The 18,232-nt window shown below is 39.5% G+C and overlaps 1 protein-coding gene across 1 annotated transcript in view; it reads right to left on the bottom strand.

Annotated features, from left to right (window-relative positions):
- The window catches only part of DNAH11 (dynein axonemal heavy chain 11), a 313,463-nt gene that overhangs the window by 73,323 nt on the left and 221,908 nt on the right, over positions 1–18,232 (bottom strand). The window contains 2 exon segments of the mRNA XM_041728012.1: positions 10,795–10,961; positions 16,184–16,322. Of these exon segments, the coding sequence (XP_041583946.1) occupies positions 10,795–10,961; positions 16,184–16,322 (306 nt within the window).

The raw sequence follows: 18,232 nt of genomic DNA, 5'->3' as shown, positions 1-18,232 counted from the left end.
ATGTAGTAAACACTATCTGGAGGCTGGGTAGAGGGTAACATGGAAACATGCCTCAGAAGAGAGGGCAGTAAGAGCCCTACTTAGAGTGGGCCGGTGGGATGGGGTGGGATGGGGTGTAGCAGCAGCAGGAGTCAAGACCTGTTGGTTGGCCATGGATCTTCAGCGAAGAAAATGCCGGAAGAGTTCTTACAGTAGAGCTGCGATGCAAATTAATGTCAATACATCCTAGGGAAAGTAGCACAATATTCCTATTGTCTCTGACCCCGGTGTTATCTTCGAAATAAATCAAACTCTATCTCCTATTGATATGAGCAACAAGCTTTGCTATTGACACACAGCTTTCTTACAGACACAAGAAAATTGGTATCTTTTAGAATAAGCAGCCTCCCATTAGCAAGGGATCTGTGGCTTTACCTTCTTCCCTTCTACTTAATGCAAACAACCTGAAACAACCGGAGGCTTCAAATAACTTTAATTTCTGATGCTAAAAGAAATAAGAGATGGTATACATGTAGATCTTTGTGTCCAAATTTGATAGTTTGAATTGTTTGAGCACCCACTGGGCACATGGTTGAGTGCAGGGGATTAAAGAGAACCCCCTACCATGTTTACATGGTCAGTCTAATCTAGTAGGGGAAATCAAGCAGGTAGCTCACATTAAAGAAGATCATAATTGCTGTGCACTACTTTGAGACTTAAATTTTTAGAAACAAATTTTAGGATATATTCTTTTTTTAAAGATTTTATTTATTTATTCATGAGAGGTACACACACAGAGAGAGAGAGAGAGGTAGAAACACAGGCAGAGGGAGAAGCAGGCTCCATGCAGGGAGCCCGATGTGGGACTTGATACCGGGACTCCTGGATCACACCCTGGGCTGAAGGCAGCGCTAAACTGCTAAGCCACCCAGGATGCCCTTTAGGATATATTCTTGATAGTATTATGTTCAAATAGGTAGTTGCATCAGTACATCAAGAAATTTTCTTCATTAGAATATTTTTTTAGATATTTACCATACAGTCATTATTTTCACAATAAACTTTAACCTAGGTTTAGGTAGGGGAAAATAAACCTCATTTCACATGTATCTTCTTTTTAATTCATTCTTCTCTTCAGAATTCCTCAAAGGACTCTGCAGAAAGGAAAATAAATCTGGAAACCCAGTGCATAAAGGGAGCGCTTTAAGTCTCAAGTCAGCTTTGCAAGTCTGTAAGGCTTCATCTAGTTGCTTCATTAAGTAGCATCAATTTAAGTGTCACCCAGATGCTACTAGGAGATGAGCTGGCAAGGGGGTGTGGGAGAGGAGTGGGAGGGGTAGGTGGGAAAAAGAAACTCTCCTCTGCAGAAAAAAAGCTTCTACTGGAGAGAAAGAGAGGTCTGGAAGTACATGCCATGAGCTAACCCACACTAATCCTAACACCAAACGTGTATCAGAATCATCTGGAAGCTGACCAAGTGGTATATGCCAAAGGAAAAAAGTAAACTTCCTGATGAGGTCACACTTGCATATCTCAAAGGAACCCAAGCACACTATTGTTGGGATTGCAAACTGGTGCAACCATTGTGGAAAACAGTAGGGAGGTTCCTTAAAAAATTAAAAATAGAATCATCATATGGTCCAGGACTTGTATTACTGGCTGTTTACTCAAAGAACATGAAAACACTAATCCAAAAGGACATATGCACCCTATGTTTACTTCAGTTATTATTTAGAATAGCCAAGTTATGGAAGCAACCCAAGTGTCTATTGATAGAAGAATGCATAAAGATGTGTGATATATTCAACAGAATATTATTCAGCCATAAAAAAGAATGAAATCTTGCCATTTGCAACCACATGGTTTGTGGTTAGAGAGTATAATGCTGAGTGAAGTCAGTGAGAGAAAGACAAATATCATATGATTTCACTCCATGTGGAATTTAAGAAACAAATGAACACAGGAAAAAAGAGACAAACCAAAAAAAGAGACTCTTCAATACAGTGAACAGACTGCTGGTTACCTGACAGAATCGGAGGGATGGGTGAAATTGGTGATGGGGTCAGAGACTACACTCCTGATGAGCACTGGATAATGTACCCAACTGCTGTACCCCATACACCTCAAACTAATGTAACACTGCATATTAATTATACTGAAATCAGAATAAAAAGACTAAATGCGAAGTTGCTGAATTAAAAAAAAACAAAAACAAAAAAGCCCCACATTTCTCCTCACAGGATGGTGACAAAGCTACTAATATTTAGAAGGCTTTAAGTGTTTACAAAATTTATTCATCTACATTCCCTCTTTTCAATATCTCATGTAACTTATAGTTCTCCAAAGCAGAGATCTCTGTTTTCGTGTAGGATGCTGAGGCTTAGAAAGGCTAACAGCACTAATAGCTCCATGTTTTGTTCTGTCTAGGAGCTGCTAGGTCAGGTTGATGAGCAGAGTGTAAACCCCTCCATGAACCTGTCCACGCCCCATTTGTGTGCCCAGAGGACAACAACTCTGGATGAAACAACTTGGGATACCATTTTCCTTGGACGTACAGGCCCTGTATGCCCACTACCTCTGTCTTGTTTGGTCACCACCCTCTGAGCTACTCTTTGGATGGAAACAATTTTGAGTAACAGTGTAATTTGGACCCTCAAGGCCACACTGCTATGCTGCTGTTTCTTCTCCATCCATCCTCCAGACTCACGCCCCTGAGACCGCACATTCTGACAACGCTTCTTCCCACATGCCCTTTAGCATCTGGTCCTATGTGGACCAAATTACCTTGCTCCCACTAGCTGCTCATCTTCACCAAAATTCCAGTTCTCACCAAGGGCAGTAATTCTTAACCCTATGCTGCATACTGGAATGTACGAGGGCTTTCAAACACTGCCAACATGTAGCCTCCCATCACTAATGACTTGACTTCAACTAACATAAATATATTTTAAAAGTTCCCTCCTACGTGATCTCAACATGAGGCTGGGGTGCAAGCACGAGTTTCCTTGGGTCTCACTTCACTTGAGGTTTTCTCAAGTAGACAGTTTCCTTAATACTCTCAATACTCAAAATGTGCATGGGAAAGAACTGTCATTTTTCTTACTTCCCTACAGATCATTCCAAGACCACTGGTCTTCCATTTTTCAATTAAAAAAAAGCCACTTTTGAGGCTCATGGAGTCCAGTTATACAATCCGCTATATGTCTCCTCATCTTCATTATTAAGGACATAGCTATTGGTCCTTCTCGCCTTTCTAAGTTTTGCTATCCATCTGTGGCAATGTCGGTGCCCACATCGATAATGAATCTAATTTCAGGCCTTGACATCCTTCATGCCAAAGCTCTGCATTTCCTTTCCACTCCAGCATTCTGGGAGAAAAAGCAGAGGGAGAGTAAAGTAACAGAACCACCTGGGAAGATGACGCAACATCACCATCTCTGGGTTCCCCTACAGCCCCCCACTCCCAATGATGGTGACATGTTTTTGATAAGGGGTTATAATATCTCTTTCCTTAGATGACAAATGCTGTCTCAGACCTTGTAATAATCTGAAATCATTTTATTGAAATCTAAACACTTAATACCCACTTCTTTAAACATGATTGTTTATACCTCTCACCTTTAAATATAATATTTACTATAACCAACAGTAGTGAGATATCTAGTCTCTTACCTACCATGTATTTTTTTATTATGGATATATATATATATATACACCATTGGATATATATAAATATATAAAAAATATATTTTATATATATTTTTATAAAAAATATATTTTTAAAATATATTTTAAAAATATAAAAAATATAAAAAAATATAAAAAATATTTTTATAAAAAATATATTTTATATATATTTTTATATATTTATATATATTATATATTATTAAATTTTGCCATTTGGTCCATTTTTCTGCATCCAGTTCAGTGGCATTAAGTACATTCACACTGTCATACAACCATTACCACCATCCATCTCAAGTTTTTTATCTTCCCAACTTGAAACTCCATACCCATTAAGCAAGAATTCCCCAACCCCCTCTTCCTGCAGCTCCTGGCAACTACCACTGTACTTTCTATGAATCTGACCACTTTAGATACCTCACAGAAGTAGAATCACACGATCTTTGTCCTTTTATGACTGGCTTATTTCACTTAGCATAACGTCTACGAGGTTCATCCATGTTGTAGCATGTGAGAGGAGTTCCCTCCTAACACTGAATAATATTCCATTATATGTATATGCCACATTTGGTTTATCGTTCATCTACTGAGGGCTACTTGGATCGCTTCCACCTTTTGGCTACAGTGAATCATGCTGCTATGAACAAATATACAAGTACTCGAGTCTCGGCTTTTACTACTTTTGGGTGTATACCCACAAATGGAATTGCTGAATCATTTGGTAATTCTGTTTTTAATTTTTTGAAAAACTTTACGATATTTTTAACCACAAATTTCTGGCTCCACTTGCATCTCTATCTAGCTTAATTAGCATCTTCCATTCCTTAGCTGTTCCTCTGCCTGTCCCATCACCTTCTCTGCCTTTGTTTCCTTCTGGCTTATCTGACCTGGCTGTCATCTTCTGGTCCTCCCTTTTTGCTTTTCCACTTAAAAAAGAAAACAACATTTATGTATTTATATTAGACACAGAGAGAGAGTGAGTGAGCAAGAGCAGGAGGGGCAGAGGAAGAGGGAGAGAGAATCTCAAGCAGACTCTATGCTCAGCACAGAGCCCAAAATGGGGATCGATCTCACACCCCTGAGATCATGACTTGAGCTGAATCAAGAACCAACTGTACCACACCATCCAGGAACGCCCCCCCCTCCTTTTTTTTTGCTCTCACACTCTATTACGGATGAAGACCTTATTACTATGACTACAAATTTATCTTTTTCAAGTTCATCCTTGGTTTCTTAAAGCTGCTTGGCAACAATTAACATCTATTTTCCTATTTCCCTCAATGGGCATTTTTGATGTTTTTACCACTCTCCTCACACATGCTCTCCTGATTCTAATTTGCTCATCTTCGGCCAGATGCTACTGCATTTTCCTAGCTTCCCAAGAGGAGAAAGACCAGCAGGTGAGGCTGCATCAACTTTCTATCAGTTTCTCTGCCTCTGACCACCTTTGTCTCCTCCCTCCCACCTGAGTTCAAAGAGTCTTGCTTCTCCTATCCGAGGGTCATTTTACTGACCTCTATTCTGGAGCCCATTTCCTCTCAGCTTCTGGTGGCTCATCCCTTTTCACCCTTCCATCCTCCACAATTCCTTTTCCATTTCTTCTCTGGAAACAGATCCATGCTCTCATCTCACTCACATTGAAGAACCAACCCTGCACACACTCCATGTCTCTAACTAGGTTCTCTGCTTACCTCCTTACTATCATGGGCAAATTCCTCCCAGAATCATCTGTCTTTTCATTCTACTTCCTCACCTCCCACTTACTGTGTAACTCAGTGCAATCTGGCTTCCTGGCTTGTTACACCTTCGTGGTCACAGAAGACCTTCACATTTCCATGTGTCATGGCATTTTCAGTTCTTAATTCTTCCCTCACTTGTATCTGTGGCTTTGGCATCACTGACCATTCCCATGTTTATACTCTTGTCTCCCATGGTACCCCGTATGCCTGAGGTGTTCTCCAATCTTTACACTTTCTTCATCTTTCTCTACTTCCCACTTACATGTCAGCACCAAGTCAATTCACTTTACTCTAAAGCTCCTCTGATGTAATGTCACCTCCCGAGTGCAGTTCTAACAATCACCTACACACATCGATGACTCCCAAAGCTGACTCTCCACCCAATAACTCTTACCCAGCTCCCTACTGGTCATCGACCCTTGAATGCTTCAGAGACACTGTGCAATCATCTTCCTAAACCCTTCAGCTCTTTTTCCAAACCAATTTCAATCTCTGGGAATGGCACCTGCACATACTATCCTATCTCCCCCTCACTCCGATATGCAATCCGACACTTTGTTTCACCAGCTCTTCCTCCATGTCTCTTCTGGCATCGCTCCCCTGCTCGCCACGTCCACTGTCATTCACTTTGTTTAGCTCATTGTCTTCTAGATGGTAATCATAACACATGGCCTCAGTAACAATAGTCTCGTCCCCTTTCAAGTCACTATTTCTTCTGTGCCCAGTGTAAGATGTCAAAATGTATAATTCTGACCACAGGCCTACTTAAAATCTTTCAGTGACTCCTGATGTTTATGAGAAAATCCAAACTCTGTTTCTTAGTTTATAATATGGGAATTCAAATATGGCTTATTAATTATGTAATGTTCATCTACATTTTCCAGTCTATAATGATATATCAGCTTTACATTTTAAAAAACTTATTTACCATTCTAATACTTAAATCACTTGGAACTCTTTTTGTTTACTTTGAAGCTGTGTAGGAAGCACTAACTATAGTTTTGTCCAAAAGGTTGGTCAGCTGTTCCATCACCATTCATTGAAAAATCCATGATTTCCCCCACTGATATGCAATGTATATTTAAGCACATATTCCTTTATTTTAAAATATGTACTGATAGTCTGGTAGTTCCTCAAAGGATTAAACTTAGAATGACCATGCAGCCTAGAAAAATCTTACTCCTGCATATGTACCAAAGAGAAACGAAACACGTCCACACAAAAAAACCTCTACACAAATCATTCTAATGTTCACAGCAGTGTTTTTCATAATAACCAAAAAGTAGAAGCAACCCAAATGCCCATCAACTGATGAATGCATAAATAGCATGTGGTACATTCATATAACAGAATATAACTCAGGCCTAACAAGTAATGAAATCCTGATACAGGCTATGCATTGTGGATAAACCTGGAAAACATGCGAAGAAAAAGAAGTCAGGCATCAAACACCACAAGCTGTATGAGTTCATTCATAGAAAGTGTTCAGAACATGCAATTCTATAGAGACATAAAACAGACTGGCAAATATCTAAGCCTGGAGAGGATCAGGTGACCGGAGCTAATGGACATGGGGTTTATTCTGGGTGTGATGAAAATGTTCTAGAATTCACTGTGATGATGGTTGTACAACTCTGAGAATACACTAAACACTCCTGAAATGTATACTTTAAATGGGTGAATTATATGGTATGTAACTTACATCTCAATGAAAAGATATAGTGAACATCTACAATGTTCCAGGTGCCATTCCAGGCTAGAGCAGTTAGCAAAACATACAAAATTCTTGCTTCTATGTAGTTGAGGGAGAAGAAAGCTATTAACCACAGCAAATGAATAAATAAAATAATGTATCAGAAAATGATAAATGTTGTGGGCAACTGGGTGGCTCAGTCAGGTAAGTGTCTGTCTTTAGCTCGGGTCATGATTTTGGGGTCCTGGGATCGAGCCCTGTGTCAGGCTCCCTGCTCTGTGGGGAGTCTGCTTCTCCGTCTCACTCTCTCTCTGTGCTCTCTCTCCCTCTCTTATATAATAAATTAAAAAAATACAAAGTAACAAATGTTATGGTGGAAAAAAATGGAGTGGGATGAGGCATATTGAAGGACGGAGGTTACAATCCTATCTAGGGATTTGAAGATGTTATTTGAACAAAAACTTCATGGATGGGAATGAGATACTTTTATGTCCTGAGAGAAGACACTAAGACAAAGATAGCAGCTAGTGCAAAGGGTCTGCAGTCAGAACATATCTGGTACATGCAAGAAAGGTGGCCTATGTGACTACAGCAGAGCAGTGAAATAGGAAGTGAGATAGAGTAAGAGGCAAAATCATGGAGGGTTTCATAAGACTGTATGATTTTTGGCTTTTGCTCTTATTGCAGTGGGGAGTCATCACAGGGATTTTCAAAGAAAATTCACCTTATCTGACTTGCACTCTTAAAGGATCATGCTAGCTGATATGCTGAGATCAGACTATGGGGAAGAGCGACAAATGCAGCAACAGGAAAGCCAGTTAGGAGGTTTTTACAGTCATTCAAGAGAGGGATGATGGCTTGGCCCATGATGGGAGCAGTGAAGGTGGTGAAAACTGATCAGATTCTGAATATATTTTGAAGGTGTAGCCTACAGAATTTCCTAAACTCACTGCATATGAGTGCCAAAGGGAAAGTCACATCAAGATGACTCCAACATTTTTGGCCCAATTGAGCCATTGTTAAACAAGTTGGGAATACTTGGGCAGAAGAGCTTTTGAGGGAGAAGGTTGGGATTTCAGTCTGGATGTGCTATATGTGAGACATCTTTCAGACACTGGGGTGAAGATGCCAGGGTCTGGGCCACAGATACACTTTTGCAAGTATACTTGCTATATAAAAGGGTTCCTTCCAATGTCACTTTACATATGTCAACAGATCATTAACAAATGACATGCTTGATTTAAAGATTTTAAAAATCATGAAAATCAAAGTGACTCATTGACTGATTAACTTACAACCATTTGAATCCTCAGGATACCTGGGCCAAACTGACAAGCCAGAGACACTCAGGAGACAGTTACCTACAGGGAGGTGGAGCTCTAGAAAACACCCTGATCTAATGAGGAGAAATAGCAACAGTTGCTTCTTGAGAGGACATGACGAAGAAACACCTTTAGAGGAAAATTAATTTAAAAATTGAATTATTAAGTGATTTTAGCTCCTCTTGGACCCTGGCACAGGTTTCACATGAATGTGACTGTCCTCCCACTTTGCTGTGACTGAATCTAGAAGCCATCAAAGAAAACTAGCTCAGAAACTGGAACCTTCTTTCTAGAATGACAAACACTGGTTAGGTTTTATGTAGCACTTTCTGCCAGGTGTCCTAGAGACAGAGAATACTCTTCCAAAGGAACATCGCTCGTATAATTTGGAATCATCTTTTTCCTTTAGCCAGCTATGCCCAGAGATAAGTGCAAGAGTAAGCTGGTCGTGTCTTAGGGGCTACCTCTCAGTCTGCAGGGTGCCTGTGGGTTCAAGAGAGGAAGACAGAGCACTGCGAGGGGTGTAGGGCTACAGGAATCACAGGCCCGTAGTTAAAATGACAATGTGTTCAGCACATATCATCAGAAAACTGCTATTTTGCTTTGGGGATAAGGTCAGAATGTTGAGACATTTTGGATAAGTCAATCAATTCTATTGTTTTATTTGTATGACTTCTTCAAAACAAGATTTTATTTAATATTTGGGCTTTGGAGTAAGTGGGAAAATACCCATCGGCTGACAGGAAACTTCCTGGAAATGTACACCCTAAATAATCCTCTACCAGGGATTAAAGATCAATTTTAAAACTAAATTTGAGGGATCCCTGGGTGGCGCAGTGGTTTAGCGCCTGCCTTTGGCCCAGGGCGCGATCCTGGAGACCTGGGATCGAATCCCACGTTGGGCTCCTGGTGCATGGAGCCTGCTTCTCCCTCTGCCTATGTCTCTGCCTCTCTCTCTCTCTCTCTGTGACTATCATAAATTAAAAAAAATAAAAATAAATAAAAATAAAAATAAAAATAAAAATAAATTTGAGAAGGCACGTTTTCAACTTAAACACTATAAAATGACTGGTAGCTTAAGTTCCTACTGTCAGGACTATGTTACACCGAATTGTAACACTAAGATGACAAGGTGAAGTTCAATACTCTGGACAGAACAAGAAGAAGGTGAATTTCCTTATAATTTTGGAAAGAATGAAAAAGCTGGAGAATGCAGAGAAGACCATGCAAGAGGACAATTGTCCATCTGAATTACTTATGGGGTGATCCAGGCAAAGACACCCATAAAGAGGATCAAAGTTTGGTGAAGATGAAACAGAAAAAGGGAAGGGCAGAGTCAGGCAGCTCAAACTCTGAAGCTCATGACACAGCTGGAGTTGGACGGTATTAGTGGAATGCTTTATTCTCTTACGTGAAAGCCTATGTCTGGGCAGAAATACTTTAAGAGAAGCTTTGCACTTCCGAGCAGTATAGAGATAAGCTCCTTTTGAAAATCTTTGACATTAAAAAATGTGTGATACCACAGATATATTAAATCATTACAAAAGGATTGTTCTTTTAAAGTTATTAATTAATTAATTATTAATTAATTAATTAATTTCATCTGCACAAGTTCCCCTGACATGTATTTATGTCAGGAAAACAACTATTGTGAAAATTGAGGTATTATTACTAATGCAGAGCATTAATTTACAGAGAGACATAGGATGTCGTAAGGGCTTTTGTCAAGTGAGATGCCACAGTGTTGCAGAGAAAACAAGGGCCTAGAAGTCAGACTTCCTGACTTCCTAGTCTACCCAACCTTACGACACCACCTTAGTCACTTAGACTTCTGTGACTTCATTTTGTCCTTTTTTTTCTTTTTTCATTTTGTTTTTTGTACAAGGACTACCATAAACTAGATGATTTTAAATCTTCTGAAGCTGTGATTTCACTCTGCTCATGGGTTTGGATTCTTAGATTTAGGATGACTTATTTTGATAATTGCATACAAAATGCTCACTTTTAATCTGAAAATAGGGGTGAAAAAAAAAGGCTTTAACAAATAACCCATCACATCAGGAAGAGAACTAAGTTTCATGCTATACCCCAACAATAACCCCAATTTGATTTCAGTTACCAGTTTTGTTAAAAGCAGTTGTGTAACTATATCGCTATAGCGTAGAAAAAGTAATTTATTATTTCTTCACCCCTGTGTTGAAACCATCATTTAAACAAGAAACACTGTGACACACAAGAAATGTCTTCATCATACTAGAATTTCTAGTCAGTCAGTCATGACAGGGGTACAAAAGAACCTGGTAGACATACTGGGTTTTTCTACTGAAATTCCAAGATAACGTCTCCAAATGCTGACAAGCTAAGGAGGGGGGCTTACCTTGTGCTGGAGAAAGGGAACCCACTTGCAGTCTACCAGTTCCTGGCGATACGGTTTTGTAAAGGATCCAACGTAAGACACAAATGCTGCTGTAAGGAGAACATCTCCACAGAGGGTCTTCTCTTGAGCTTCAAATGACTGAATAGACTGACACCAGCGAATCTTCTCTGACTGAAAGGCAAAGTTACTCAGATGTAACTGCAGGGTGAACACCACAACAAACGCTTAACGTAACCACCTTACAGCTCAGGTTTAGTCTACTACGCTGTGCTGCAAAGCCTTTAGAGGGAAAAGAACTCGACTGCATGACTGTCATCATCTTTCTTACATTTGAAACCCATGATTACGAAGGGAGCTCTCATACTCTCTTCAGGGTAATTTACTGCAATATGGCATTAGATCTTTCCCATCTCCTTCTTGTTGGGTGCTCTAATTGTCTCTTCAAAAATTGATAGAATTTCCCATCCCTTTGAGAGTGGAGGGCCAAGGGCTTCAGCCAGGACTGAGTGACATTCGGATTTTTATTTTATTTATTTATTTATTTTTTTACATTCGGATTTTTAATGGCAGCTTGGCTGCTCTGCATTCCTTCTGCTTTGCAGCAATGGTAGTACACCACCCTACACAAACATTATTTTAAACATATGGCTATCAGCTGATTATAGACCAAGGGAAAATGACAAATACCACTCATATCAATAACTAAAATGTAAAGCTTAAAGAGCCACCTATCTCGGCTGCTATTAATTAAAGAAGAACACTGGTAGTTACTAAACCCGGGTTATTTCTCTAATATGATCACTCTATTGGCAGAAGAACCTAGAGCCTATGTAAAAAAAAAAAAAAAAAATCAGGAGGATTTCACTAGTCTTGAAGACAATACACTCAAAGAACGCTGCTGAAGTCCTTGTATCTAGCCATTGTATATAGCCATCTATATAGCCATTTAAAATCTGATTTCCAGGTTAAGTATGCAGAGGCCTCAATATTGGATTTGAATAAAATTGCAATAAATATCTATGGATTAACTGAAGTATAGCTCACTAACTCACTGTTTCAATGCATGCTAAAATTTGTATTCCATTCTAAGAACATGCAAATTAATAGCAACTGAAAAAAATCAGCAATCTGATAGTACAAGCAAGGAAGAACCCTGTGGAATTCAGCTTTGCTTGTGAAAGAAGAGAGACAACACAGAAAGCAAAAATGATGTATGTCAGAACAGACTGGAATGCCAGTTCCCTGCAAACTACCATAATACCCACGACATGGAGGTTGTGAGACTACCAAGTAAGAATGGTTATCAAAGTTATTTGAAGATTGTCTCCTTGCTTTGCCTAATAAAGATCACCCCAAGTTAGCCATATAAACACTAAGGCACTTCAACTCTTTAGCTCTTTTTATAGAATTCATTACTTTCCCCCCTCAGCTACAGACCATATATCCATTAATTTTGAAGAGAAATTTCTCATTTGCCTTTCCTCCATCTTTGTTGTCTTTGGATAGCAAATGATAAACAATAAAGTGCACCCACCTCATTCTCCAAAACAGCTTTGAAATTTGAAGATTTACTAAACATAGACTTATTGGCTATTGAAATCGTCAATAATTTCACTATACCACCCGTGCAACATAAATCATTACTGACACTGGCTAACAAGGGTTTAAGAGTTGGAACATGTCCTGTAATAAATTTCTAGACAGTTAAAAATCACTATAATTTTATTCTAATGCATTATAGATTGCCTGTAATGTCATCCTGGCTGGGGTGACCCATTTCTAATTTTGAACAGCTGTTCAGCTCAGGAGTTAGTTAATGATTAAATATAAATTGCCTGATTTATTAGTCTGAATGGTTGAGACTATAGCTTCCAGGTCAATGCTATATAGACAAAATCATCAGTCTTGATGCTTTTCAGAAGTTAACTGTCTCCTGTTCTAGTCAGAAAGAATTTATCCTCAAAGAAAAAGGTCTGACATCTTCAATTAATCCTTAAAAAATGTGTGTATACAAATATATATGTAATTTGTTTTTTTTGGCTAGTTAACATGATTTCACCTTCTTTCCTCTCCTTGTCTACATCATCATGAGTAAGCGAAGACTTTGGAAAACATTGCCGTGTGTTAGAGACACATGGTAGAGCCTGTTTTCTCCTTCATAGAAGTTTTGGACATCCGATGCCTACTTACAAGGAAGCAGTCTACTTAAATGGCACTTTTTCATTTTCTTCGTTACCTCACAAATGACTAACACTTCAAACTACTTAAATCATATCACTTCCAATGGGAACAGGTGTAAACTCCACTAGTAGCAGTGGAATTTCTCAACTGATCTAAGAAGAGTAAATATTCAAAGGGCTATAGATTTTTTTTTAACCAGGAGGCTCCCCAAACTCAAGCATTCACTCATTCAACAAGTATCTCTGGGTGTCCATGATGTGCCAAGGATTATTCTCTCTACTTGGAATCGAGTGGTGCAAAAAAACAGACGTACTGCCTGTTTCCGAGGAGCTTATATTCTAGTTAGGGAAAAAAAGACCTTCCCCCAAAATATATGCATTCATATACATACATATATAATTGTGTAATGTAGTGACAAATGCTGTGAAAAAGATAAAGCTAAGTAGGAAGAAGAGTTATGGAATGGGGTGTGTGTGTTGGGGGGGGAGGGAGGTATATGTGTGTGTGTGTGGGGGGGGGTATGGGTGTGTATATATGGGCAGAGTAAAACCAAGTGATAAGGAGATCGTTTAGCAGCAACCTGAAGGAAGTGAGGGAGCTAGCGATGTCATTTGGAAATGTGTAAGCCATGTGAAGGAAAAAGGCAAAGGCCACAGGTATAAGAGAGACTGACAATATGAGAAAGCACAGGGAGGCCAGTGAAGGTGGAGCCAGAGGGAAGGGGACAGGCTTAAGGACAGAGAGGCATCTGGGAGCCAGATCATGCAGGCTAGGGAAAATCTTTGGACTGTACTTTGAGTTAGACAATGAGTTACTGGAAACTTCTGGGGAAGGGAAGACATGAATGAGCTTAATTTTTTTTAACTCAGCTGCAAAAAAACAAAATAAAACAAAACAAAACTAAAAAAAAATTACTCAGCTGCAACAGGGAGAGTAGATTTGGGGGGGCAATGGTGGAGGCCAGGGCAGTACTTGAGGGATGAGGAATGGGTGCCTGAACCAGTGTGGGTTAGAAGGCTGGGATCTGGAATGGACTTCGAGGGTAGAGCCCAAACAATATGCTGATGGAGTTGGGGTATGGGTCATGAGAAGGAGAACAAAAACTCAAGACGGAGTTCACAGCTTTTGGCTGTAATCACTGGAAGAACAGACTTGTGATTACTGAGATGGAATGCAAAGAGAAGATTTTGCAGGATGGTCCATGAATTTATGGTCAATGAACTATGAGTGTTAGAGAGGTGACAGGTTTCAATTTGTAGTAAATTTTCATTTGATTTTTTCAAGTCCACTTTAAAAGTTAGGCAACTGCCTAACCTACCCTATCCTGACACACATTCTCCCTCCTTTGTTGCTAGGAGAAGTCTGCTTTTCATGAGTGGTGATGTTTCCATCCCCGTGAGATGAACTGTGATCAGCAGAGCCAACGATGAGAACTCTATTCCCCATCTTCCTGGGCTTTGTAGATAGATGTGGTCAATCTAGTTCTGGCTAAAGAAGCATAAGTGGCTGTCTCTCAGATGGGTTTCAAGGAAAACTTCAGTTTTTCATCTTTTATTTATTTATTTTTAGTTTAGTTTTTCATCTTTTAGATGAAAAATCCAGCCACTACAGGTTATTTTCTGTCTCCTGTGAATCTGGAGGAGGAGCAGCCATCTGTGACCATGCTGCAGAATGCACGAGCGTGAAGAACCACATGCTAGGTATAGAGAAGCAAAAGGGTACAAAGAGATTCAGTGTCCAATCACTAATTCCCCAAATCAACACTGATAATGGCCTACCCGTGGAACTTTTTGGTCATATGTGAAAAATAAATTCCTATTTGTTCAAGTCACTGTAAACAACTTTTCTATCACCTTCAGCTAAATGCATTTCTAATAGTTCAGTTATATACTTTTAGGTAGCACTTAAATAAAAATAACAGCTTTACTCAGACTTAATGCACGTATTGTGAAATGCACCCTGTGAAGTATGTAACTGAGTGGCTTTTAATATATTCACAGACTTGTATGATCATCCCACTAATCTGAGAATGTTTCTATTACCTATTAGCAGTCATTTAAAACTCTGCCCTCTTGTCCAGCTCTTGGCAACTGGTAATCTGCTGTCTCTGGAACTTTGTTCATTCCAGACATTTCATATACATGGAATAATACAACATGTGGCATTTTGTGTCTGTTTTCTTTCACTTATTTTCATTTATTTTTATATTTTCAAGGTTCATCCATGTTGTAATATGTATCAAAACTTCAATCCTTTTTGTGGTCAAGTAATATTCTATTATATGAATATATTATACATGAAAGAGCAAATGAAATCTGTGCCTTCCTGAGAACAAAAGCTGTATGTTTTTCTGCCATTCATGTCCAAATAGGAGAACTTTAAAAAGAATTGTTTCAAAAACCTTTATTTAATAGGGGTGCCTAGGTGGTTCAGTTGGTTAAGTATCCAATTCTTGATTTTGGCTCAGGCCATGATCTCAGGGTTGTGAAATCGGGCTCTGTGCTGGGCGTGGAGCTGGCTGGTCTCTCTCCCTCTCCCCCTGCCTGCTGCACTCTTTAAAATAAATAATAAAAAATTTAAAAAATATATATTTAATAGAATAACTATTAACATTAGTATATCAAGTTACTTGTGAAAAGATGTCACAGGAAAAACCAACCAACCAACCAACCAACCAACCAACCAAGCTTAGTTTTAAAAACTGTTCTGATGGGGGCACCTGGGTGGCTTAGTTGGTTAAGTGTCTGCCTTCAGCTCAGGTCATGACCTTGGGGTCCTGGGATTGAGAGCCGAATCGGGTTCCCTCTCCCTCTGCCCCTGTTCACTCTCTCTCTCTCTCAAATAAATAAGTAAATAAGTAAATAAATAAATAAATAAATATTAAAAAAAAATGTTCTGATGGTAGAACTTAGTTGCAAGTGTGTATTAAAAGGATCAGACAACAGTTTTATTCCGCAGTTATCCAATACCTATCCTTGGTTTCTAATGTATCTTAGAAAACCACTGAGTTCATGGCTCTATACTAAAAAATGCAAAGAATTCCTCTCTTCTTTCTTTCAGACAGTTCCAACTACAGTATGAAAAGTGATTATTTCCTTTCATTGTTGATTCCATGTCTATTTAGTTATTATTGACAGCAAATAAAGATAAATAAAAAAAGGGGGGTGACGTGAATATTTTAGTTAGAATTTTGGAAGAAAAAGTCAACTTGCCTCAAGTTCCTTGACAAGCCTGTTAGCTAGTTCAATAGTTTTGTTCGTTCGGTTCACCTCTTCTTGACATTGGACTTTCTTGGCTGTTGCTTTTTCAAATGAAGCTGTGAGTCTGCTCAGATTTCGATCCAAATCCTAGGTAAGAGTTAAAATTAGCTTTTCAGCCATTGTTAGGTAAAATGGAAAGAGTATAATCATCTTGAAACATCTATTACCTTCAGGTCAATGAAACCAACCTTCCTGCCTCCTTGACTTTTGCCCCTTTAGCATACGTATGTTGGAGAAGAAGGATTAGTGGTAACAAATACATCAGTGCCACTGGAGATAACCAGTTTCACCATGAGGTCTTTCACTTGCCTTCTGTACTCAAGCAGAGTGCACACAACCGCTGTGGGGAGGTGGATAGGCCCTCCAGAATCAAACACAGCCTGGGTGCACTGTTCCCTCTCTCTTTAACCTAAGCCTCATCTTCCAGTACCACCTTTATTCAGAATAATGGTCATCTTTTGGTTCTCCATCTCTTGACTCTTTTCTTATTTCTCAATGATCCATAACTCAGGCAATGAAGAGGGGCGTTAACGACTGAGTCCCTCCAGACTTCATCAACCTAACCCAGCCTGGGCCAATCAGATTTTATCTTCTGGAAATGGGCGACTGAAAGTCAGAGGTATGTCACCGTCTTTAGCATCAAAAGACCTGGAAAGAGGTATACATTTTGAAGGCCACCTGGGCTGGAGAGCAGGGGAAAAATCACATTGGAGAAAGAAAAAGAATAGGAGAAGTCACACAGCTCTAGAGAGACACTAAAAAATATTCATGGCAGCTTCTCATTTCCTGGATCTCTTTTCTCCTAAGACCAAATCACACTTCTTTCCCTCAGCGTTCCATAAGTTATCCTCAATTCCTTTTTGGCCTAGGTTTTCTAAGTAGGTTTCTGTTACTGATAGCCCCCTCTCCCCACCAATAACAACAAAAAAACCCCAAACCTTTGACTAAGCTATCAGTACTTGGGAGACTCCTTACTATAGCATCTTGCTATCTGCCAAGTTCTAACAATCCAAAATAAGATCCGTAACACTGCTTTTGTACGTAAGTGACAAGTTCCAAGAGAATTTAATAAGGAAACTTGTAGAACACATATCACTTGTAATTTAGAGGTTACATATATTTGTCAATGACCCAATTATATCATTATTTAGTTTATATCGTTAAAGCAGCACCTCTAAAAGAAAAAGATGTGTCCTATTTAACGTGCAAAATAAGATAAAATAGATGAGAAGTGGAGAAGATAATTACACATCAGCATCTAGAAATCAGATTAAATAATATTTAAACATCTGTTTTAGGTTATTAAAAGGGCTTGTGGCTTTATAAAACACAGGGGCATATGTGAGCTCTGGCATCCAACACCTGTGCTCACGTTTAGATTCTGCTACCAGCTAAGCAGCAGCCATGGCAGACTGGTTACTTAACCTCTCCGTGCCTCAGCTTCATCATCTGAGAAATGGAAATAATGTTACCCAATTCATAGGGCTGACCTACATACACACAGAACTAAGGGATAAAATGATTTATATCCATTCCCTTCATGAAGTTGGGAAGGGGAGCTGGATGTTGGGAGACCACAGTCTCTCGCATTTGTTTCTAGGCCTCTTGTGTGGAAGCATTGGCAGCTTTTGTTCTGGACTCTTTCCTAAGATACCTGCATAGCAAAGAGCCTCAGAAGACAGAGGCAGTGCTTCTCTCTGGGCGCCAGACAGAACTGTCTCCTGGGAAGATGAATAAAGATAGGTTTCTTTCCAGGGCAAAAGTTGAGCAGGTTTAGTTGCAGGGCTCTTTATACTGGGGGGCCCTGAGCTTGCCATTTCTCAGCTCTGACACTAACCCACTGGTTGTACAATGTCAGCTTGTCCCCCGTGCATTAGGCTCGCAGGGATTGGGGATCAGAGAACCGACGCACAGCGTCAATGCTGCTGGCTGTGCATCACAGAGTCCCCTGGTCCCTGGCCCCCAGGTGTCAGGTCTTCTGTTGCCTCCATGAAACT

This window comes from Vulpes lagopus, chromosome 13 (genome assembly GCF_018345385.1).
Source record: "Vulpes lagopus strain Blue_001 chromosome 13, ASM1834538v1, whole genome shotgun sequence".
In the NCBI taxonomy this organism is placed as follows: Eukaryota; Metazoa; Chordata; class Mammalia; order Carnivora; family Canidae; genus Vulpes; species Vulpes lagopus.
This window is presented reverse-complemented; position numbering and strand designations above follow the sequence as displayed.